Here is a 24,663-nt window from a genome sequence, read left to right as displayed (position 1 = left end):
ATGCTGTAAAGAGACCATGCTGAACCAGGTGCTGGGGCGCACGCCTGTAATCTCAGTGCCTCAGAAGGCTGAGGCAGGAGAATTTCGAGTTCGAAGGGAGCTTCAGCAACTTAGTGAGACCCTGCCTCAAAATAAAATATTTTTAAAAAGCTTGGGGGGCTGGGGTAGTGGCTCAGTGGTAGAGCACTCACCTAGCATGTGCGAGGGCCTGGATTTGATCCTCAGCACCACATAAAAATAAAATTAAGATATTGTGTCCACCTATAACTAAAAAGTCAATATTTTTTAAAAATAAAAAAAAAGAAAAGAGCTTGGGATGTGGCTCAGTTGCTAAGTGCCCCTGGGTTCAATCCCCAGTATTAAAAGAAAAAAAAAAAAAAAGGCCATGCTGGTCAACTATCGAGTTGGGCACTGACGGTGATGTGGTATATTGTAGGGCCAACGGATCAGGGGTCATGTGCCTACTGTCACATTTCCTTCTCTATAAAGTGGACCTTGTTTTGTTTCACAGCACTGGGGAGTGGACCCAGGGCATTCTACACTGAGCCACATCCCCAGTCCTTTTTATTTTTTATTTTGAGACAGGGTCTCTCTGAGTTGCTGAGGGCCTTGCTAAGTTGCCCAGACTGGCCTCAAACTTGCAATCCTCCTGCCTCAGCCTCCAGAGCTACTGGGATTACAGGTGTGGGCCGCTGCGCCCAGCTGAAGTGGATCCTCTCGCTGACAGTTGATACCATAAGGGGACTCATTTCCATCGTGCCCTTGGATGTCGGTGCTGGCCAACGCACTTAGTCAGGTAAGGCAAATCCACGTCCAGAATATGCACTAATCCCAGGAGGACAGATGGCCGGCCACTCCTTCCAGATTGGAAAGACACATTGTAACCACCGTGCTCAGAGACCCTGCCTGGTGTGGGGGCTGACTCGGGGGTGGTGGCTCCTGGGGGATGAGTGCGGGGCTCTGCTGCTGCCAAATCCTGGCCCAGTCTCCATACCCATGGCACAGCTACCTCATTCAGGTCCCCTCGTGCCAGCCTGCACATGGAGGAGGACAGAGGCTGCCTGTCATGCCCTGGAGTCCTGTGTCCCCTAGCTGTTCAAGGCCTCTTCTGCAGTGGGCGCTCTGTAACGGCACTGACCTAAGAAACAGAGCTCTGGGTACCGTGTGCTCCCTGCCCTGAGTCCATCCACAGACCTCCGTTCCCGACTTCTTTATTCCCACCCTCCCATCTCGCTCTTTCTGGTTCCTGACCAGCCAGCCAAGCCGTTCTGCTGCTCAGAAGTCCATCTCTACATACTGCCCTCTGCTCGCCTCTCCTGCGGCAGAGGAGCCACGCTGGACACCTCCTCCTGGAAGAATTCCCCTCGCTCTGGTCTTTCCTGCCCTCCCCAGGTGGCTGGAGTCTGGTGACAGTGCATGTTTGTTCCTTTATTTATTTGGCACTAGGTACTGAGCACCGGGGGAGGAGGGGCTTAACCCTGGAGCCACAGTCTCCTGAGCTGCTTAGGGTCCTGCTTTTGCTGCGGCTGGTTTTGAACTCGAAATCCTCCTGCCTCAGCCTCTGGAGCTGCTAGGATTACAGGTGTGCGCCACCATACCTGGTTAATTTGTTTATTTATAATATTTTTAGTTGTAGATGGACACGAGACCTTTACTTTATCTGCTGACTTTTATGTGGTGCCCAGGATTGGACCTAGTGCCTCGAACATGCAAGACAAGCACTCCACCACTGAGCTATAACCCCAGCCCTGGCTTATTTATTTTTAACGTTTTTTAATTTATTGTAGCACTGGGGTTGAATCCAGGAGGAGCACTTAACTACTGAGCTACATCCCAGCCCTTTTTATTTTGAGACAAGGCTCTTGCCAGTTGCAGAGGGTCTCGCTAAGTTGCTGAGGCCAGTCTCGAACCTGTGACCCTCTTGCTGCTGGGATTACGGGGTGCCCCCGTACTGAGCTCACACCACTGTGCCAGATGGATGGATGGGTCCATAAACCAGGCCTGGAGGTCTGCTCCTCTGAAGTCTGGTCTTAAAGAAAACTGCACAAGGTACAGGATGAGGCAAGATAAGACACAGGGGCAGCAGAGGTAGGTGACATGGGACCTGGGCCACCTGCTCATTGGACCTCTGAACCTGCTGACACCTAACCACAAACACACCATGGGGGTTGCTGCTGTGCCGAGGTGTCCTTGTGATGGGGTGACACTGAAAGTTCTCAGATAGTGACAGGCATGTGAACAGGGACGGGGTCCGGGAGAGGTGTGTGATTGAACAGCTCGTGGCCGTGCTGGGAGACCCTGGGAGACAGACTTCCTTCAGAGTCTTCCCACCCCGGCCGTGAAGGCTGAGGTGTTGATTGTCCATTGTCCCATCTGTCACTGCTGGATCACCACCAACAGAACCAACCCTCTGGTTTCCTGATGGCTGTGTACTCAGGTCAAGCAAAACCCTGCAGACAGAAAAACAGCCTCAGGAGCAAGCGGCCCTGGGCTTGGAGGGGTGACGGCTAAGGGGGAGCGGGTGGGAGACTCACTGGATCCACTGTACCCCGTGAATTGGCCGAATTGGGAGTTGAGCCAGGTGTGGTGGCACACACCTGTCATTATGGTGGCTCGGGAGGCTGAGGCCGGAGGATGGAGAGTTCAAAGGCAGCCTCAGTGGTACCCCACCCCTGGGTTAATCTCCAATACCAAATAAGTAAAATCAAATCCAGTCGGTGTTCTCTCCATCTTTTTTTTTTTTAATATTTATTTTTTAGTTCTCGGCGGACACAACATCTTTGTTGGTATGTGGTGCTGAGGATCGAACCCGGGCCGCACGCATGCCAGGCGAGCGCACTACCGCTTGAGCCACATCCCCAGCCCGGTGTTCTCTCCATCTTAAGCATGAAGACACTGAAGCTAAGAGATTAGGGTCCCAGCCACGTGGAGAAGCGAGGGGCCTCCCTGGGCAGGCGGGGAGAGGGGCTGTAGGGAACCTCCTGGGGGGACAGACTTTGCCCCAGAGTAGATGGGCACAGACTTGGGGTGAGCCCTGGTTTGGTTTCATGGCTGCTGTCCCTGGAGCAGGCTGGGAGTGACCTCTGGACGCTCTCACTTGTACCCCCTGGTGAGAGTCGGGGACAGGCGGCCCGGGCAGATGCAGCAGGGTCTCCCACATCTCTGCCACCAGCCCCCGCGGCTGCAGAGCCCTCAGAGCTGCCCCAGGCGCCCTCCCCTCCGCCCGCCTGCGCTGGGGTCTTTCAGACGCTGTCAAAGCCCCCATTCTCTGAACACAGCTGGGCCAGCGCCGAGCCGTGCATCCCATGTCCCCAAGGCCTGGACCCAGGTGTCTGTGTGATGACGGGCAAGACCTCAGAGGAATTCAGCTGCCTGGCTCCCACCTCCTGGTGTGGGAGCGCGTAGAAAACTCTGGAAGGATGGGCTCTCCCAGCGTCCACTGTGGATGGGAGCCCAGCAAGGGCGGCCAGGGCTGACGGCTGGAGGAGGATGGGGAGGCTCTCCCCACTTGGGTCCTGGCCTGGGCCTGCGTGGGGGTGGGGTGGACGCAGGAGGTGGATTGTTCTTAACCAGAGGCTGGAAACCTCCCCGGCAGGGAGGCTGGGAGGCGGCCAGCTGGGCTGCACGTGGAGGAGGCAGGGAGAGCTGCCCACTCTCTCCCCTGCCCACCCTCTCCCCCTCGGGCTCTCTCTCCGGCTCCTTTTCTTTCCCCTGAGAAGACCGAGTTGGCAGGACCGCTGGCCCTGGAGGCAGCAGAGTTGGGCTTTTGTGCTGGTCTCAGTTAATTCCCTACTGTGTGCCCCTGAACCTTACTTCACCTTTGGGGGTCTCAGTGTCCTCGTCCCGAAGATAACTGAGATTTCTACCTGAAGTCTGACTTTTATCCTTCCTGCTTCTGTGGGTCCTGCTTGATTCCCGCAAATGCCTGCAGATTTGGAGGGGCTTTTTCTCAGAAAGCAAATAGAAATGGGGGACAGTCCTATGGCTGTGTATCCAGATGAAGGGCTCTGTAAAGGCAAGGAAAGTCCCCTCTGCAGTTACCACCTCAGAGTGCAGGTTAGACATGTAGGCTTTCCCAGCTAGAGATGTTGAAAGGATCTTAAAGAGATGTTCATTGTCTTGTTGAGAAAACTTCAGGAAGACTCCATTCCCAAATGACAAGCCCCGTCTCCATTCACAGGGGAGGGCTGTGAGCTCCTGGCCAGGAGGCCTGGCGCAGATTAGGGCTACACACGCAGAACACTGTCTGGCAAAGGAAAAGACCCAGATCTTCAATTCACTATGGGTAAGCTCTGGACCCTTCTTGTTTGGGGTACTGGGAATTGAACCCAGGGCCTTGTGCATGCGAGGCAGGCACTTACCAACTGAGCTATATCCCCAGCCTGCCAGGTGCCCTTCAATAGATGAATGGATAAAGAAAATGTTGTATATATACACAATGGAATATTACTCAGCCATAAAGAAGAATGGCATTGTGGCATTTTCTGGTAAGTGGATGGAACTGGAGACTATCATGCTAAGTGAAATAAGCCAATCCCAAAAAACACAAAGGCCTAATATACTCTGATATGTGGATGCTAACCCACAACAGGAGGGGGAAAAATAGAAATTCACTGGATTAGACAAAGGAGAATGAAGGAAAGGGGGGGGGATGGGGACAGGAAAGACAGTGGGCTGAATGGGACATCACTTTCCCATGTTCACATAGGAACACACTGCCAGTGTGACTCACATCACGTTCAACCACAGAATGGGCAGTTACACTCCATGCATGTTCAATAAGCCACAGTACATCCTACCCTCACGTGTAACTAAAAAGAACAAATAGACAATTTTGAAAAATAATGTGGGGCTGGGGCTGGGGCTCAGTGGCAGAGCACTTGCCTAGTACCTGTGAGGCACTGGGTTCGATCCTCAGCACCACATAAAAATACATAAATAACATAAAAGTTAAAAAAAATAATGCTTTATGCCAGTGCTGGTGGCCCACACCTGTAATCCCAGCAGCTGGGGAGGCTGAGGCAGGAGGATCTCGAGTTCAAAGCCAGCCTCAGCAAAAATGAGGCACTAAGCAACTCAGTGAGACCCTGTCTCTAAATAAAATACAAAATAGGGCTGGGGGTGTGGCTTGGTGGTTGAGTGCCCCTGAGTTCAATCCCCCGTACTACTACTCTACTACTACTACTACTAATAATAATACTTTTTTAAAAAGTAAAAAAAAGTATCAATATAAACATGAAAAAAGAAAAAAAAATCCAGATCTTCTCAGAGCCGGAGCCGTGGACTGGGTCACCCCTCTCCCAGTGCAGGTGAATGGTGTCCATCAGAGCGTTGTACAGGTGACAAAATGGTGTCAGAGGAGTGACACCCTTTGAGGTTTCCCACTGCGAATGGCAGGTGGAGACTCTGGCTGCAGTGCTGAGACTCCCCCTCCTCCCTGTCCCTCCCTGTCCCTCCGGTCCCTCCCTGTGCCTGCTCCCTCACCAGGAGCCCGCCTCCTGAACACACTGCCCCTGGTGCTGGCCCTGGTCAAGGTCGGACTCCCCCAGGGCAGCAGCAGTGCACCTGGACTTCTGGTCATGAGGGGGGTGGCCGGGAAGGTCACTTTCCTGGGCCTTCTCTGGTCCCAGGCAGGTCTCCGGGGGCAGGAACTGTGGTTACATCCAGCAGCCACTGGGATTGAATGTCAGCCACTTGGTGGCCTGGCTCAGGCTGGCTGGCCTGAAGCCCTGTCTGTGGAGCCCTGGTCGGGGTGAGCCCCAGCCTGTGGGGGCAGGGGACACAGGCCACCCTGTCAATACCCTCCTGAGGGCGGGGGCTCTCTTCCAGCCCTGAGTCCGGAGGTCTAGGTGAGCAAACAGGCCCTGGAGCCACCAGGCACTGCTCAGACCTGTCCCCAGAGGGCCTCTGGGTACCACCTCTCCATCTCTTCAGCTTCTGCAGGACAGTGAGGGCCGGGCCCCGTATTCCTGGATCCTAAACAGTGCCTGGCCCACGTGGGTTCCTAGCTGGCATTTAGTTCATATTGAGTTAATATTTGTTTAATGAGGGTTGGGGATGTGGCTCAAGCGGTATCGTGCTCGCCTGGCATGCGTGCGGCCCGGGTTCGATCCTCAGCACCACATACCAACAAAGACGTTGTGTCCGCGGAGAATTTAAAAATAAATATTAAAAAAAAATTCTCTCTCTCTCTCCTCTCTCACTCTCTCTTAAAAAAAAAAAATTTGTTTAATGAAATGAACCAAGGAGGCCTCCTCCTCCCCCGGCCTCCCGAGGCACCTTGCCCTGTGCCCTTTAGTCTTGCATCTGTGCGAGCCACCTGCTGAGGGACCTGATCACTGCCACCCCAGATCTTTCTGTCCCTACAGTAGAGGGACCTCTGGGGAGTGGCTGGAATCTTCTTCCACCCCAAGCCTTTGGGAGGAGCTCTTGGGGACATCTCAAAGCCTCTGGGAACTCAGCCTGTGGCCCAGGGGTGCAGGCGCAGGCCGTGGGGTTGGGGGTGGGCTTCTGGTAGGGAGCTGTCCAGAACCCCCAGGAGGGACTTGGGGTGCAGTCCCGCGGGAGCCAGGGCCTGCGGGAGCCTCTGCCTGCGGTGGACACCCCACTGTGCTTGCAATATTTTGAGGATGTGGCTGCATTTTACGGGGATCACAAAGCTGCCCTCCTGTCCAGGAGAGGATCCAGGCACCGTCGCCCGCGGTCCGTGCCAGGGGTGTCCCTGAGTCCCAGGAGGGGGAGGGAGAGAGGAGCCGGGCAGAGGGCCTGGGAAAGCGGAGGGAAGCGTCATTGGTATTCTGGCCGCTGCGGAGCCCCGACAACTGCTGGGGCCTCAGGCCCACCCCTTGGCAGCCGCCCGCACATTGAGCAGCAGCGGCCCTGGCCAGCGGGCTCTGGGCGCCCGGCAACGCGGCGACTCTGCACATTGGTTTGCAGGACCAGCGGCACCGGCTCAGAGTGCCCCGGGCACCCCCTCGGCAGGAGGTTTCTTGACTCGCTTTGCTTCACCCGTGATTCTGCTGTCTAACCTCCATCGCCCCAGCTGCAAAGTCAGCTCCTCCTCTGGGCAGGCAGTGGGAGCACCGCGGGCGTCAGAACCCAATCAGAACATCCCCCAGGGAGGCGGCCGCGGTCATCTGCACCTCATCCTTGTCTCCAAAAGACAGCTTCCCATTTTGGGGGTGGGAGGCGGGGTATCGCTCCTTCCAGGATCCTTCATCCTTTTCCCTACTAAGTTTGAGTCCCTCCTCTTCCCTCTTTGACCAATGGGAAGTCCCTCCAGTTGTCTAACTTCCCTCCAGCTACAACATCATCTTCTGGCGCTCCCTCCCCGCCCCTTCTGCCCTCCCTTCCTACTCCAAGTCCTCATCGTATCCCCGGAACGATGTCCTACTTCGCTTGTCCTTGCCCTCTCCGCTGCCGCCGGGAACCGACGCAGAGAAGGCAGCGGGTCCCGTGACCACCCCGAGCCCCTCTCGTTCCGGGACAGGGGGCGGGGGGTGGCCCCAGGGAAGGGCGGGGCGGGTGGGGGGTGAAGAAAGGGGGTTTTGTGCGGCGCCCGGCGGGCCGGCGCCCTCTTCCGCGCGTCCTGCAGGCCCGGCCTCCCCTCGCGCCCGCGCAGTGCCCGCCGCAGTCGCACCGGCTGCAGGACCGGCCGTGGGTCCCGGAGCCCCAGGAGGAGGCGGCGAGCTGGACAGTGCCGCCCGCACCCGGCCCCGGGAAGGTGAGTGCCGCCGCAGCCTGGCCGCCGGGCGTGGGAGGGCGAGGCGAGGGGCGCCCCCCGGCCTCCGGCCTCGCACCCGGAGCCCCCGCCTCGGAGGCTGCGGCTCGCAGACCCGGGCGCCCGGGGGGGGGGGGGTCGGGGGAGCGGTCCCGGCGCCGGCTCCTGCTGCCACCGGAGCCCTGAGCGGTGCCTGGGCGCGCGCACTGCACACTGCGCACCCGCGCACCCGCGCACCTGCACACACCCGCGCACACCCGCGCACTCGGCTGCTCGCGGTCCGGCTGCAGCCCGGGTCCTGTCAACGGGAGCGCCCCCCTATCCTGCTGCCCGATGCGCGCCCCTCCAGGCGGGGAGGACTTCGACCTGGCCCTGGGCGACGCAGGAGCGGTGGGTCCCCGGGAGGAACCGCGGGCAGCAGCGGCCGCCTTCTGGGAACCTCCCCAGGGCGCGCAGCACAGGGTGGTGGCGGCGCCCACTCTGGAGCGGGACTCCCAGCTCCGCCACTTACTTTGCTGTGTGACCTTGGGCAAGTTGGGCGACCTCCTTGAACCTTGGGCTCCTTCTTACTTGAAGGAAGCACAAAGAGGTTATCCATGAAGGCCCTTGGAGGGGGCCTGGTTCCTGTGGACCCCGGGAACAGTTGGCTGGGACTGGGATTCCTTGTCCTCCCTTCTTAACCCCCCCCCCCCCCGCTGGAGGCTTCCTGCCCCAGGTATTCCCACACCCTCCTCCAATCCCATTAACGTCAGGATTCTAGCAGGACCAGCAAGGGACGGATGTTGATTTTGTTGGCACCGGGATCTGCATCACATAGATGGCAGTTGATACCAGTCGGGTCCAGAAACCATGTTCCCTAGTCCCAGAGGCTGGGGAGGCTGAGGCAGGAGGATGGAGAGTTCAAAGCCAGCCTCTGCAACTCAGAGAGGTTCTAAGCAACTCAGCCAGATCTTGGCTGGGGAGGTGGCTCAGTGGTCATGCATTCCTGGGTTCAATCCCTGGTGAACCGTGTTCCCAATAGGTCCTCCCACAGGGTCCCAGCGCCTGGGTGGTTACAGCTGATTTTGCCTCTGAGGACGTGTCCCCCACATCTCAGACTTCACAGGGTCTGTAACAGCTCAGCTGGGGATGTGGCTCACACTATTATTAGTTGTTCTTGCAATAAATAGGGCCATTTACAGGATCGTGCCCCTGGGCCTCACTGGTATTGTGTATGTACAAGTTGTTCCTCAGACAGTCACCAAGGCGTGACCCAGAGCTTCCCTCCTGCTGAGGTGGAGGTCTGGCCTCAGTGCCTCCCTACTGACCCTGCTGGCTGGGTGCTGGCTGGGGCTCAGGTCCTCTGGAGCAGACCTTGGACTGCCACCCAGTGGGCACTCAGCATGCAGGTGGTGGGTGTCCCGCGTGCCCACACGCTCAAGTTGGCACGTGTGCAGAGGCTCCTGATTCCCTGTGGACCGGGTCTGGGCAGGAGGTGGACGTCCATGGTCAACAGCAATGACCTGTAACAGGAGGAAAGTTCCTGAACAGCTTGGGACATAAGACAAGGGCAGAGACTCAGGCTGGAGCGGAGAGGGTGGTGTGGGCAGGGGATCCGGGTGTCCAAATCTAGGGCTCCCGTGTGACCCTGGGGAGAGGAGAGATGGCGCTCTCCAAGAACTGGACCCTCTGGTTTGGGACTCCCACTCTTAGAGATGGGGTGGGTTGGCCTCCAGGTCTCCATGGTCCTCCCTGACCTCAGAGCCTCTTCCCTCGTCCTCCTGTAGGGCAGAGGCGGGAGGGTGGCCCGGGTCCTGGCCCCAGCTCCGCTTCCACCAGAGAGAGGGGCCCAGCCAGCTCAGATGCATGGCACACGGTCTCCTGGCACCAGTGAGCCCTGCCGCTCACGCCAAAAGGTCCCCCTTCCAGCCCAGGGTCCCCAGCCCGGAGCTGGCCTCAGCACCCCCTGCTTGGTCCTGTCAGCAACCTCCTCCGGTCAGAGGCCCTGAGCCTCCTGCCTCTCCTCCCTGAGTATGACCAACTCAGAGGTTGAAGTGGAGGAGAGGCAGGAGAGCCTAGGAGAGGATCCAGGAGGAGAGGACAATTTCCCATCAGTTCAGGCTCAGGAGGGAGAGGACATGTATGAAGGCAGACCCTGAAAGGGCAGGGAAGATGGAGGTTAAACATTCAGTGTACCAGGAGCGGCCGTGAGTAGCCAGTAAGAATAAGCCTGATCTCTAGGAGTCCTGCCTACAGTCTAACCTTCATCCCTCCTGCTGCGTCATCAGCTTCTTCCATGGCCAACTCGGGTCCCCATATTCTTCTAAGTCTAGCTGACCTTTAAAGCTGATGTTGGACACTAGCTCTCCAGCCTTCCCTCCTGGGGGCACGCTGGCATGTGCCCGACTTGTCTTTGCTGGGGACCTAGGGGCAGCTCTGTCCCTTTCTGGGCATCAGTCTCGGTTTCCCCGTGTCCCACTCCACCTCTCAGAAGATTTGAGATATTTAGAAGATGATTCTGAGTTCCGGAGCGTCTGACCACCAGGGGTAGGAAGGGGTGCTCGCTCCCTCTTATTCTCACCCCCCCTTAGCCTACCCCCAGCCTGGGGCCTTTACAAAAGGTGGGGTGGGGGAGGAGAGGCTGGATGGGGTCCAGACCGGCAGAGACGGGGGCTTTGTCCCAGCTGGGTTGTGAGCGGGAGATCCGGTGGGAAAGCCCGCGCCAGGCAGAAAGGAATAGCTGGGAGGAAGAGGGAGGGCGGTGGGGAAGGGGGGTCCGAGGGTGACGGGCCTGCAGAGCAGAGGCAGGGGACAGGGGGCTGGCTGGACACGGTGGCCCACGCCTGGAATCCCAGGAGCTCAGGAGGCTGAGGCAGGAGGATCGAAAATTCGAGGCCAACCTGGGCCACTTAGCAAGACCCTCAACCACTTAGCTCCATGGTGGAGTGCCCTGGATTCAATCCCCTGCACAAAAACCAAAAGGAAACCCCCACACAGAGGAAGAGGAGGGGCTGGGCTGGGGAGGATTTGTGCATTGCCCAGGTTCCGGCCAGGAGGCCTTCCTGGAGGAGGCCAGGTGGGTATGGTCCCCAGGGAGGAAGGAATGGGCAGGAAAGGTTGGAGGGGTCCTAGGGGAAGAGGAGGCTCTGGTTCAAGGAAGGCATGTGGCACCGGGAGGGCAGGTGGAGTTCTAAGTACTATTGCCAGAATGGGGGGGGCATTGGTTCTAGGAACCCCTGCCCCCCACAAATACCAAACTCTGCAGAGGCTCAGGTCCCTTATATAAAGTGGCCTACTATGTGCCTATGACCTGTGCACAACCTCTTGTGATTCTAAGTCATCTCCGGACTTCTTATACTTCCCAGTTCAACGGAAACCATTATTATTACACTGCGCTGCTCGGGAGCTAATGACAAGAAGATCTGTACGCGTTCAGTGCAGACAGGTTTTCCTGAATATTTTGATCTGCAGAATGCACAGATATGGAACCCACGGATAGGGAAGGCCAACTGTTATAAGCATTTACTAATGTTATAAGCATTTACTAATCTCCTACTGTGTGCCTCATGCTGTGCATTGATACAGGGGTTCTTTTATGTTCTTGGTACTGGGGATTGAGCCCAGGGGCACTTAACCACTGAGCCACATCCTCAGCCATTTTTATAGTTTTTATTTAGAGACAATGTCTCACTGAGTTGCTCAGGGCCTCGCTAAGTTGCTGAGGCTGGCTTACAACTCATGATCCTCCTGTCTCAGCCTCCTGAGTGGCTGGGATTACAAGCATGTGCCACCTGTTTTTGTTGGGGGGGGTGCAGATACCAGGGATAGAACCCAGGGGTGCTTAACCACTGAGCCACATTCCCAGCCCCTTTTTTTAAAATATATTTTTTGATGTTGATGGACCTTTATTTTATTCATATATTTATATGCGATGCTAAGAATGGAACCCTGTGTCTCACACATGCCGGGCAAGTGTTCCACCACTGAGCCACAACCCGGGCCCTCCAGCCCCTTTTTATTTATTATTTTGAGACAGGGCCTCTCTAAATTGCTGAGGCAGGCTTTGAACTTGAGGTCTTCCCGCCCGGGCTTCCCAAGTGACTGGGATTCTAGGCCTGCACCACCGTGGCCGACAATGCTGGTTGTTTAATGTAAAGTTCTCACAAAGCCCAAGGCTCAGTGCAGCTTATGAAGTGGGAGTTAATAATGCTGTTTTCACAGTAAGAAAAAAAGCCCAGAGAGAGCAAGGAACCTGGCCCAGGTCACACAGTGTTGACTAGGAGGAAGACCTTGGCTCTGAGGAGGAATCCCTTGGCAAGGGGACAGGGACCAGACACAGAGTTGATGGTGCCGCAGACGCTGTCTACCTCCGGAGCTGGGTGTGGCAGTCAGTCAGGGGAAGTCCATCCTGAAGTCTAACTCCATCTTTCCTCCTCTAGTATCTTCACCAGCCTGCAGCATGGCCTCACTCCTGGCAGGCCTGCTGACAGCCCTGGCCCTGACCCAGGTCCCCGCAGCCCTCGCTGATGTCCTGGAAGGGGACAGCTCAGGTGAGCATCCCTGCTCAGGGTCCTTTCCCTCTGTCCCCTGCGGTAGAGGCTGGTTTCTTTTCAACCCTAACAATTGCTTCCAGCCTTGGGGGGCGTTGGGAGGAGGTCAAATAGGGGGCCTGCGGAGAGGGTGCGGGTCCCACGGTAGGCAGGGGTGTCTTGGTTGGTGGCAGGGCTAGGAAGCAGCACGAGGGCGAGGCTGAGGGCCTCTGAGTGGAGGACAGAGGGGGAGGCTAGGGCAGATGAGTGGATCTGGAGGCAGAAAGGAGCGGAATTGGAGTTAACCCTGAAGGGGAGAGGCGGGGAGTCTGGGAGTCTGAAGGCCCTGGGCGTCCTGGTTGGAGGACCTTGGGGTGCAGAGTGAGGACCCTGGGGTGGCATCAGGGGACCCTAGGGGACGGTCCTGGAGGGCCTAAAGTCAGGGCAGCAGGACCCGGTCCAGCCGGCCGGGGTGCTGGGTGGAAGAGGGACTGCAGGTGGTGGAGTGGCGACTGCGCGGTGGCCGAGGGTCCAGTCCAGCTCCGTGTCCCTCCCGCCCACAGAGGACCGCGCCTTCCGCGTGCGCATCGCGGGCACCGCGCCGCTGCGGGGGGTGCTGGGCGGCGACCTCACCATCCCCTGCCACGTCCACTACCTGCGGCCGCCAAGCCGCAGGGCGGCGCCGGGGTCCCCGCGGGTCAAGTGGACCTTCCTGTCCGGGGGCCGCGAGGCGGAGGTGCTGGTGGCGCGGGGGCTGCGCGTCAAGGTGAGCGAGGCCTACCGGTTCCGCGTGGCGCTGCCCGCCTACCCCGCGTCGCTCACCGACGTGTCCCTGGTGCTGAGCGAGCTGCGGCCCAACGACTCGGGCATCTACCGCTGCGAGGTCCAGCACGGCATCGACGACAGCAGCGACGCCATAGAGGTCAAGGTCAAAGGTAAGAGTGCGCCGCCCAGAGGATCCGGGAAGAGGGAGGCAAAGACTCCTGCTCTGGGGAGCCCGCAGTCTGAGTTGGAAAAGGGGCCACAGTCTAACTTAAGTCTCTCATGCTGTAGAGTGAGAGCAATTTGGATTTTACCCCTGGTGCACAAGGAGGCTGGGGGATGGGGATCAGCGCACTGGGTGATCACCTGGCTCAGGTCCTCTCTGTCCTCAGGGGTCGTCTTCCTCTACCGGGAGGGCTCTGCCCGCTATGCTTTCTCCTTTGCCGTGGCCCAGGAAGCCTGTGCCCGAATTGGAGCCCGCATCGCCACCCCGGAGCAGCTCTACGCCGCCTACCTGGGGGGCTACGAGCAGTGTGACGCTGGCTGGCTGTCGGACCAGACCGTGAGGTGCGTGAGGGGCTGTGACCCAGGCCGTGGCCTCCGGTTCTGCATGAGGCTGGAGGCACCAGGCTCCTGGCCTCTGGGGAAGGAGGCTGGTCGAGGAGGACGGGAGAGGACCTGCTTCCCTGCAGAGCTGGGCTGGCAGCCCTGCGCTGAGAGGGTCAGGGTTGAGCAGGGCGCATGGAGGCTGGCCCCCCGGGCAGAGGCACCTGCTCACCCTCTGCCCTCCCGTCCCAGGTACCCCATCCAGACCCCCCGCGAGGCCTGCTACGGAGACATGGACGGCTTCCCGGGGGTCCGGAACTACGGGGTGGTGGACCCGGAGGACCTCTACGACGTCTACTGTTACGCTGAAGACCTGAACGGTGATTGGAACTGAGGGCTCCCGGGGACAAGTCCCTTCTCCAGCACCGCCCATAGGTCCTCCTGCCGCCTCACAGGGCCTTATTGTCCCTCATGCATTTCCCGAGGCAGGGAGGCAGGCGGGGGGGGGGGGGGGTAAGGAGACATCAGTGTCCCTCTCTGTAAACTGTCATCATAGATCTCCGCCCATGACGGTCTGCAGAACGAGGAAGTGGGGCCAGGTTCCCCTGAGCCCTCATATCCATCGTGAGGTTGGGGGGACAGCTGACCACACACCAGGGGACAGAAGCCCGGAGAAGCTTGCTCAGGGTCCCGTGAGTGTCCAGGGTAGAAGTGTCCACTGACCGCCGGTGACCCGGCCTCCTCTTCTCCCCAGGAGAACTCTTCCTGGGTGCCCCTCCAGACAAGCTGACGCTGGAGGAGGCGCGGGCCTACTGCCGGGAGCGGGGCGCCGAGATCGCCACCACGGGCCAGCTCTACGCGGCCTGGGATGGTGGCCTGGACCGCTGCAGCCCGGGCTGGCTGGCCGACGGCAGTGTGCGCTACCCCATCGTCACACCCAGCCAGCGCTGTGGCGGGGGCCTGCCGGGCGTCAAGACCCTCTTCCTCTTCCCCAACCAGACCGGCTTCCCCAACCAGCACAGCCGCTTCAACGTCTACTGCTTCCGAGGTGAGCCCCTGCCCAGAGGGGGGCCGCCCTCAGGGACCAGGGCCAGCCTGGAAGTCCGGCCCCAGCTTCAGCCAAAGCCCTTCTCCTGGGTCCTTGGCCTGGTCCCCAGTTTCTCAGCCAGGACTCGAGTTCCTGGGCTGCCCCTGGGGTGGTCTCACTCCACTCCGTGGCCCCAGGGAGTGGTCACCGTTGGCGTCGCCTTCCCAACACTAGTCCAGGCCTGTCTCCTCCAGTTTCACATCGGCCTCTCGTTTCCTGTCTGCTTATTGGCAGAGCAGAGATGACTGACAGCCTCTGCATCCAATGAAAACCATCTGCTCCTGTTCTTCCTGCTAACCCCAGGCCTCCAGAAGGGTTCTAGAACTAGAACGCAGCTTAGAGGTGTCAGATCTGCAGCCACCAGACAGTGATGGGCGGAGGATCCCCACCCCCACAGGAAGCAGGACCTCAAGGACAGTTGGGCACAGTTATGAGGCCAGAACCTCTCTCCAGGAAGAAGCAGGAGGAGGAGATGGAGGAGGAGGAGCAGGGAGGAAGGGAGGAAGACTACAGGTGGAGCACAGGCCCCAGAGACCAGGTTTCCTGGTCCCGTGGAGCCAGGCTCACTGGGGCAGGTGACGAGGACAGGGACGCACTGTCCCTTTTCCACCTGGCTGGACACAGACCAGCCCTCAGGACTTTTCTTGGCCCTTTGCTTCCTTGGTTTTCTGCTCTCAGTCCCCTTCCCAGAGGATGAGGTGATCCGTCCCAAACCTCTGGATACTTGAAAACAGCAGGTGCCCCTAGGACATGGCCCCTTCCTTTGCCCTCTTGTGTCAACACTCAGATCCTCAGGTAGAGACTGTCAAGTGTTTCTCCGGTACCAGGGGGTTGGAGCCTGTCCCCATCCATTTCAAATATCCCACCAGGCGTAGTGGGTCATGCCTGTAATCCCAGCAGCTCTGGAGGCTGAGGCAGGAGGGTCTCAAGTTTAAGGCCAGCCTTTGAAACTTAGCAAGGCTCTAAGCAACTTAGTGAGACTCTGTCTCAAAATTTAAAAAAAAAAAATAGAAAGGGCTGGGGATGTGGCTCAGTGGCAAAGCACCTGAGATTAAATCCCCAGTACAAAAACAAAATTAAGATGACTGGCACCGGGCTGGGGATGTGGCTCAAGCGGTGGCGCGCTCGCCTGGCATGCGTGCGGCCCGGGTTCGATCCTCAGCACCACATACCGGCAGGGATGTTGTGTCCGCCGAGAACTAAAGAGTGAATATTGAAGATTCTCTCTCTCTCTCTCACTCTCTCTCTCTCTCTCACTCTCTCTTTAAAAAAAAAAAAAAAAAAAAAAAAAAGATGACTGGCACCTTAATCCAAGACCAGGGTCTCAAGGTGCTGAGACCCTCCCATCCATTCTTCCACCTCCAACCCCTCACTCAAGGGATCAGCTCTCACCTGGGTCTTTCTGGCACAGAACTTCCCATCACTGTCTTCTAGTCCCGCTCAGTTGTCCTTTATATGGTTTCATTATAACTGTGCGTATCTGTTTTTTGCCTGTATCTAGAGTATAAATCCCCTCGAGGGCAGGAAGCTTGCTATTTGACTCTACACTGTGTCCTCCATGCCCAGGAGAAGGCTTAGCATGACACCCTTGATGAGCACTTGGGGAATTGGTGACCATGTTGTGGGTGCTGCCCCTGGGACCCTCCATGGAGAGTTTTGGAGAGAGCTGAGACAATCCCGGGGTGTCAGACAGGCTAACCCAGAGCCCTTGCCTGCAGACCACGACCCTGGGGGGCCCAGGGTCTGTTCAGTCATCCATTGGACTTTTCCTCCTGCCAGACGCTGCCCAGCCCTCTGCCACGCCCGAGGTCTCCCTCCCAGCCTCTGATGGACTAGAGGCCATTGTCACAGTGACAGAGACCCTGGAGGAACTGCAGTTGCCTCCGGAGGCAGTGGAGAGTGAGTCCCGTGGAGCCATCTACTCCATTCCCGTCATGGAGGATGGAGGAGGCGGAAGCTCCACTCCAGAGGACCCAGCCGAGGCCCCCAGAACCCTCCTAGGTAACTCAAACGTCCCCTAACCCTGGGGAGATGTTGCCACCTCAGAGAGGCTGAGGGCAGAGGGTCACAGCCCAGGTAGATGCTGGGGGCGCGGCTGCCATGAGTTGGGCCTGTCCTTTCTGGGCTTAGTGGTGCGTGGCCTCTCCCCTGTCCCTGCCCTGTCCCTCTCCTGAATGTTGCTTTTCTGCTCAACTCCACCCCTGACTCTCTGGGGCTAGAGATGCCTGGACTAAGGGGCTGCCCCTGGGAAAGAGAGTTGTCCCTTCGTTGGCCCCTCCTGGCCTTTCCTACCTGAAACAGAGGATTGACAGACTAGAAGAGGGGGACACAACCGCCCTGTTTTCCTGAGCTCTTGACAGCTCGCAGCCCTTCTTAAATATGGCTCCAACAGCCGGGTACTCGGTGCGCACCTGTGATCCCAGCGACTCAGGAGGCTGAGGCAGGAGGATGGCAAGTTCAAAACCAGCCTCAGCAACTTAGTGAGGCCCTAAGCAACTCAATGAGACCCTGTCACTGAATGAAATGGAAAACAGGGCTGGGATGTGGCCCAGGGGGTTAATCCCAGGGACCAAAAACCAAGCAAACAAAAACGCCCCAACAGTGGGGCTCAGGTTGCAGTCCCCCTGTGTGGAACACAGACCAGCCCTCCCAGGCCAGGCTCTCCCCCACCCGCTTTCCCCAGCCCCCCCCCTTTTTCCCTCCCGTCCTTCCTCCCACAAGACTGTGGGGTGCTGTCCCTGGTGCTGAACTCTGTTCTCTGCCCAGAATTTGAAACCCAATCCGTTGTACCGCCCACCGGGTCCTCTAACGAGGACCAGATGTTGGAGGAAGAAGAGAGATACGAGGACGAAGAAGAGGCAGAGGAGCAGGAGGAAGAGGAGGCGGCGGAGGACGAGGACCTATGGGCATGGCCCAGCGAGTTCAGCAGCCCTGTCCCCACGGAGCCGGAAGTGGAGGACTCGCCGTCCCAGGCCTCCCCGCCAGCAAGGGCAGTCCTGCAGCCCGGAGCGTCCCCACCTCCCGAGGGACAGTCAGGAACTCCCAGGCCTCCCAGGGTCCGTGGACCGCCTACCGAGACTCTGCTCACTCCCAGGGAGGGGACCCTGGCGTCCCCACCATCTTCCACTCTGGTTGGGGAGGAAATCGAGGGTCCTGAGCTTTCTGAGGTCCCTCGAGGAGAGAGCGAAGAGACAGGGAGCTCCGAGGATGCCACCTCCCTGCCTCCAGCCACACAGGCCCCCGAGGGGACCGGAGAGCTGGAAGCCCCCTCTGAAGAGGACTCTGGGAGAACCATCCCCGCAGGGACCTCGGTGCAGGCCCAGCCGGTGCTGCCCACTGACAGCGCCAGCCGCGGCGGAGTGGCCGTGGCCCCCTCATCAGGTAACTCTGCCCAGGGCTCCAGCTTCCTCGTGATCCTCCCTTTCCCCCTCCTGCAGCTCGGGATCACCCGGCCCAGGGTCCTTTAATCCCCCTTGTCCCCGACTCTCCTCGTCCTCTTCCCTGTGGGTCTCCCATCTCGGCACCCCACCCGGTGACTTCCACCCCAGTTCTCTGAGTCCTCACCCTGTGACCCCAGCCCCACTGCTGACCACCCGTGACCCTTCTGTCCTCGGGAACTCTACTTGTGACTCACATCTCACTGACCCCGCAGTACCTCCTCATGCCTCTTCAGGATGCCCTGGTCACCCATGGCATCCTTTGGGGTCAGGCCTGTCTTCCTCTGCTCCCTCCCGACCCCTTTCCCGTGCTGTCCCCTTTGGACACCTCCCACTGATCTCAGGGAAGCCTGGGAGTCCATCCCTGCCCTTCGCCCTCTGGGGTCCAGGAGAGCCCTCCCCCTACAGAGCCTTAAGCGACTACTTCTGTGAAGTATTTTTTTTTCCGACTGTTTCATGGAAAACAAGCCTTGGAAATAAATCTCTATTAAACTGCTTTGTAACCAAACTGTGGCCCCCTGTCTCCCTCTGAAGCTGCCCATCCTTCTCACCCCATGCTTCTGTGTCGGGAGCTTCTCTTTGGCTCCGTGTCATGGCCTCTCTGTGTCTCCTGGTCTCTTCTTCCGGCTCCAGGCTTTCCTGTCCTCATGGTCTAACCGCCCCTTGCTGCCCCCCCCCAGCTCCTCCTCACACCTGTCTACACTCCCCCTCTTGACCGCTGACATCCCAGATTTGACTGTACACATTGCCCCAGAGAAGCGGTCAGCTGTCCATCTGCAGGGGGACTGAGAGCTGTGGTCCCTCACTCCTGACGGGGAGGGACCCCACAGCCTGGGGCCGTGCGTTGAGCATTTCTGTTCATTTTTGGTCCACTCGGGTGGCTCCTGTCGAGAGTATTGATCGAGAAACCATAGGGCCAGCTCCTTGGCCTTCAGGTGCCCTGGCCCCTCATCCCCACCCCCACATCTTAGCAGGAGACACTGTCTAACTCCAGCTGCTGCCCTCACCTCCCCTCCACTAACCCCTGCACTAATCACCACCCCTGCCCCCAGGAAGAATGGTTTCCCCTCCCCGAACCCAAAGGATCTCAGAGTCTCCCCTTCTGGAGAAGATGCTAGAGGAGGAATGTGGAGGGAGAAGGAGCGAGAAGTTAGGTTCGGGGATCTGGGAGAAGCCCACCTGCTCACAGAAGGTTCAGATCCCAGTGCAGGCTCGTGGAGAAGGCTGGGCCAGAACCGGGCCCCCCTCCTAGAAGGTCCAGGGTGGGCTCAGGACCCCAGCATCAAGCCAGGCTCACCCATTTCAACTGTGGGCTTTCTGCTCAGCTGGCCCTGGAGTTGGGCCCTCTGCAGGGTAAGGAAAGGGTTTGGTGGGAAAAGACCACTGGGGGGGTTACCCCAGCTAGAGGGGGGGAAGTGGTCCCCAGACCTGCTATTGCAACAAGAGGAAAGGCAAAGCTTTCAGGCGTATACTGTAGCTGGCCTCAAAGAGGGGGAGGGAGGAAGGAGAGAAAGCCCCAGGACACGTCCTTTCACCCTAGTGTGTACCCTGGGCTCAGGTCCTGCAGTCACAGCCAGGGCTAGGAACTGTGGCCTGTGGGGCAGGACCAGAGACGGTCCTGTTCCCCAGCTTGGAAGGCTGGACGGGAAGCCCAGAGAGCAGGAGCAGCGGAAAGTGTGAGGCACAGCGGGTGGCCAGGATGCCTCTCTGTTGGGCCTGGCACTTAATGGATGAAATGAAACACCTGTGGGGGAGGGGCGGCGTGACCAGCTGGGCAGCAACTACTGGCAGGAGGGGAGACCAGGGAGGGAGAGGCGCTAGAAAAGCTGATTCATTTTTACCCCAAACGGCAAGGTCATCCCAGTGTAATTCTTTGAATCAACTCCAGCTTCTCCCCAGTCCCTGCTCCGAACCCCACCAGGCAGTGGACACCGCAGGCCGGTCAGTGTGAAGCACTGTGGGCCTGGGCTTCAATGTGGTTTCCTCCTGTCATGGATGCAAGCACTGGTGGTCTGTGGAACCATCGTCCCCTGGGTCCTGTGAGGAAAGGAGTAGAAACTGACAGTAGCCAGCACCCGGACTGGACCTAAGAGCAGCCCCCTTGCACCCCAGGATCTAGAGAGTTAGAGAAGGCAGGTGACTTGGCCAAGTGGAGCCAGATCCCCACACCAAACCGGAAGCCTTCAGGGCAGCATGTTGGCCTGAGAGGACTGTCTGGAACAGGGGGGGCCGAAAAGGGGGCGAGATGGGTCAGGCTAGAGACTCTACAGGAGGCCCCAAGTGGAGGCTGGTAAGGGGGAAAGTCTGGGTGAGACAAGAAGGGGGGCAAAGAGGTTGCCTAGTCCCACCCCTTTCAGTGGGCAGCCTTAGCCCCTCTGGGTTTTGGGGTCCTCTGGCCCAAGATGCCTGCTGCGATGGTGCCGGTGGTGAGGACAGAGAGTGGGCTGGAAGGTTCTGCCCAGTGGACATCAGGAAGAATGGTCAGCAGTCGCCTGGACCACACCCATATCAGGTGCCAGGGACAGTCCAGGAAGGCCACACCCACTGCTGCTGGTGGTCTCTGCAGTCCCACCCAGTGGCCCACCTAGACTATACAGAAGTCTGCTGGGGCCTGGCACAAAGATAAAGGGCCTAGAGAGGGGAAGTGACCTGCCCAGTGTCGCACAACTGACAGCCCAGGATCTTCCCCGATAGTGACTCTGGAGCCTTCCTGGCCGCTTCCCCTCGGGCCCTCGTGGACTGGGCCCACAGAGGTGGGCATGACAGTGGCCTGCACAGGCTGAGCCAGTGATGAGCTCAAGGAAGGGCGGGAGGAAAGGGGAGGAAGAGCCCCAGGATTCAGAGCTGGGCTGTGGCCAGAGGCTGGCTCCAGGGACCACGTTCAACTCCCAAGACAGGAAGGTCAAGATTGGGGGACCCCCTGGACCCTCCCCTACAGGGCTCAGACTGCATGGGTGTGCTCCCCTGCTCCCCCACCTCACTTCTTTCCCCCCCTCAGGTGACTGTGTCCCCAGCCCCTGCCACAATGGTGGGACATGCTTGGAGGAGGAGGAGGGGGTCCGCTGCCTGTGTTTGCCTGGCTATGGGGGGGACCTGTGCGATGTTGGTGAGTGTGTTGAGGGGGGCGGGGAGGGCATACCATGCTGCCCTGAAGGCTTCCTGGACCCTGCCCCAATATGCTAGTGCTGAAGGGCAGAGGGAGGGCACGAGTTTGGGCCATGAGTCCCCGCTTTAGGCCTGGGGACACAACTTTTCTGAGCCCTGTTCTTCATTTGTCGCTCTTGGAGGCACACTGCTGGCCTTCTGTACACGCCACCTGCCCTCCTCCTTGGAAGGGAGGACAGCCGAATTCTCTAGGATGGAGCATTGCAGACACTCATGGTCCCTGTCTCTTTCTGAAGACACCGATACCCCTGCCCAGGACCCCCTCATTCCCAGCCAGCTTCTTGGCACCGCCCTCCTGTCCCTCGGTCCCGCCCCTCGCGGTCTGCGGCGCGGGGAGAAGGCGCGTCCCTCGCCTGCAGATCTGACCTCGCTGCGTTCTGGGTCCTCCGGCCTAAGATGTCTGTCCCTCTGTGCCCCAGGCCTCCGCTTCTGCAGCCCGGGCTGGGACGCCTTCCAGGGCGCCTGCTACAGGCACTTCTCCACGCGAAGGAGCTGGGAGGAGGCGGAGACCCAGTGCCGGATGTACGGCGCGCACCTGGCCAGCATCAGCACGCCCGAGGAGCAGGACTTCATCAACAGTGGGCTGGGGCCGGGCGGGAGGGGACCTTCGCCATCGCCTCGCACACACTCGAGATTGACACCCTCATCACTTGGCTGCCTTCATTCAGCCAGTGTTCCTTCACGGTTTCCTTCTCTCTCCTTCCCTCTCTACGCGTAGGCAGGGGGCTTTAGGGAGGGGAAGGCTGGGGTTCCACCGGAACTTACGGCGGTATCAGCCCCCACCCCGCTCTCTGCCCCCACTCTGGCCCTCGTGCCGGGTTTGGAGGGATCAAAAAAGAAAACAGCGATAGGCCAGGCTCGGTGGCCCACGCCTGTAATCTTAGCTACTTAGGAGGCTGAGGCAGGAGGATCGCCGATTCGAGGTCAGCCTCAGCAATTTACAGAGACCTTGTCCCAAAATGAAAAATTAAAAGAGCTGGTGTTGTAGTTACAGGTACATGATAGAGTGCCCTTGGGTTCAATCCCCCACGAAAGAGACAAAAAAGAAAATAGCGAGGGCCTGGGGATGCAGCTCGGTGGTAGAGAGGTTGCGCAGGACGCGAGTTCCTTAGCGCCGGGTACAAAACAAAAAGCCAAACCCGGGGAGGGCGTGGGTTTCGGATTTCTGCGAGGACTCCCCGCAGGCCACCCGGTAACAGGGAATCTGCGCCATCTGCTGGCAGTGCCGCTCACCGCACGCCCCGTCTCCGGCGGCTCTTCCCCAGATCGATACCGGGAGTACCAGTGGATCGGGCTCAATGACAGGACCATTGAAGGCGACTTCCTGTGGTCGGACGGCGTCCCTCTGGTGAGAGGCCTCAGCTGGCCCTCACTCCCTCTGGTTCATTCCTCGAAGCACGCCTGGCCTCCGCCAGCAGTCACCCACCTCCGCCCCTTCCTTTGCTGATGGCCTTTCCCTACCCAGGCCCCCTCCCTCTTCTCCCGGGCCCGCCTCCCCTCCTTAGGTCCCTCTCTCCTCTCTCTGGCTCCCCTTCTCCCTCTCCCAAAGCCCCTTATTCCCTCTTCGGGTGTCTCCAACCCCCAGGCCCTTAGCCTTCCCTCCCCTGAGGTCCCTCCCAACCCTCCCCAGTCCTCTACCCCTCCCCCACCCCGTGCTCACGGTGCGGTGGCTCTTCCCACCTGCGTCCCCCCAGCTCTACGAGAACTGGAACCCTGGACAGCCTGACAGCTACTTCCTGTCTGGAGAAAACTGCGTGGTCATGGTGTGGCACGATGAGGGACAATGGAGTGATGTGCCCTGCAACTATCACCTGTCTTACACCTGCAAGATGGGCCTGGGTGAGGATGGGCAAGGGAGGGTCCAAGCCCTGCAGGAGGGGTGGCCTTTCTTTTCCCAGGGGGTCCCAAGGATTGCTTACGGAAGGAGGGTACAAAGCTACCCAGAGGAGGCTGACCATGTGGTGGATAATGAATTACAGAAGTCCACTCGCAATCCCCAGGGGGAGCTGGGTGCGGTGGCATGCACACCTGTAATCCCAGCGCTGGGGAGGCTGAGGCAGGAGGATCTCGAGTTCAAAGCCAGCCTCAGCAATTTATCGAGGTGCTGAGCAACTCAGCGAGACCCTGTCTCTTAATAAAATATTTTTTTTGAAAGGGCTGGGATGTGGCTCAGAGGTTAAGCCCCCTGGGTTCAATCCCGGGTACCAAAAAAAAAAAAAAAATCATCCCTGGTGGTAATGCTGTGGCCACTCATTTCCTCTCCCTATCAGGATTCTGGGAACCCTCCTGACAGAGCAAGTTTCCTAACGCCTAACTGTGCTCCCCATGCAGTGTCCTGTGGGCCCCCTCCGGAGCTGCCTCTGGCTCAAGTGTTCGGCCGCCCACGGCTGCGCTACGAAGTGGACACGGTGCTGCGCTATCGGTGCCGCGAGGGGCTGGCTCAGCGCAACCTGCCACTGATTCGCTGCCAGGAGAATGGTCGCTGGGAGCCCCCTCAGATCTCCTGCGTGCCCCGCAGGCCTGTGAGTGCCAGGAGGCTGGTGGGGGACATGGCCAACAGAAGCCCTGGGCTCCAATCCCAGCTCTGCGCGGCGGTCAGCTGGCTGTGTAAACTGGAGTGACACCTGGGTGATCAGTGGTAGAGGGAAGTGGCTGAATGCCCTGGAGGGGTCGTGCCTGAGCACAAGCAGCCACTCTGTGCTCCTCAGGGGTGAATGGGGCAAGTATTGGTGAGGTCAGGGCCCAGGAGCAGGAACACCACACCCAGGGTGGGCTGGGAAGGAAGAGGAGCCCAGGTGGAGGCTGAGTGTGTGTGTGTGTGTGTGTGTGTCCCCAGGCCCGGGCTCTGCATGCCGTGAAGATCCCAGAAGGACATCCAGGGAGCCTGCCAGGACGCTGGAAGGCACTGTGGACCCTTCCTTCCGGCCCTCCTCCCGGTCCCCAAGTGGGAAAGCCTTGAATGCTGCTGTCCCCAGCACTGCCCTCGGGCCTCCAAGGTCCCTCACGCCCTGAGCTCTTCCCGCCACAGGAAGTGAAAACATGAGAGGGTGGAGCTGGAGCCCAGGTGACAGCCTGAAGGGCTTCTGGGAAATACCTGGGGGCCTCCAGCCCAGCCCAGGCCCTCTTCCCCAGCAAGATGGGCCTGGGCTTCAGGTTTCCCCCTCAGGGCAACGGGTCAGTCCCTAAGTGCCTCAGCTGCCCTCTCCCTGCCAGCTACCCTGGCCCCTCCATTTTTCTAAAGGGCACTGTGCCCACTCAGTCTCGATTTTCCAAGGAAATGGATTTGCAGGATGGAATACCTGTAAAGCCAGCGGGAAATAAAGATGTGCTCAGCCCCAAGAAGTGCGGATGCTGCTTTGTGGGGGGCGGGGGGCAGGGCTCAGAGAGTAGAGCATCCGGGTATTCGCTTCTAGAGGTGGGAGAGGTCCCCGCCATGTC

The 24,663-nt window shown here is 59.0% G+C and overlaps 1 protein-coding gene across 1 annotated transcript; it reads left to right on the top strand.

Annotated features, from left to right (window-relative positions):
- Nucleotides 1-12,158: 12,158 nt before the first annotated feature.
- Nucleotides 12,159-24,184, top strand: Bcan (brevican). Its single transcript, XM_026405044.2, has 13 exons — nucleotides 12,159-12,249; nucleotides 12,792-13,163; nucleotides 13,383-13,557; nucleotides 13,789-13,916; nucleotides 14,291-14,584; nucleotides 16,403-16,624; nucleotides 17,390-18,004; nucleotides 21,059-21,166; nucleotides 21,645-21,803; nucleotides 22,491-22,573; nucleotides 22,920-23,064; nucleotides 23,557-23,747; nucleotides 24,062-24,184. Exons 1-13 carry the CDS (start codon nucleotides 12,159-12,161, stop codon nucleotides 24,182-24,184), a joined length of 2,706 nt encoding a protein of 901 aa, XP_026260829.2.
- The last annotated feature ends 479 nt before the right edge of the window (nucleotides 24,185-24,663 follow it).

Source organism: Urocitellus parryii, chromosome 11 (assembly GCF_045843805.1).
Source record: "Urocitellus parryii isolate mUroPar1 chromosome 11, mUroPar1.hap1, whole genome shotgun sequence".
Taxonomy (NCBI): domain Eukaryota; kingdom Metazoa; phylum Chordata; class Mammalia; order Rodentia; family Sciuridae; genus Urocitellus; species Urocitellus parryii.
Note: the sequence above shows the minus strand (reverse complement) of the source record. Positions and strands in the feature narration are given on the sequence as shown.

Bases quoted from the DNA above. Each gene is read 5' to 3' on its own strand.
- Bcan (XM_026405044.2), top strand. From the start codon at position 12,159: ATGGCCTCACTCCTGGCAGGCCTGCTGACAGCCCTGGCCCTGACCCAG. The intron at 22,574-22,919 runs GTGAGAGGCCTC...GCGTCCCCCCAG, and splicing joins GGTCGGACGGCGTCCCTCTG to CTCTACGAGAACTGGAACCC. The intron at 23,748-24,061 runs GTGAGTGCCAGG...GTGTGTCCCCAG, and splicing joins CCTGCGTGCCCCGCAGGCCT to GCCCGGGCTCTGCATGCCGT.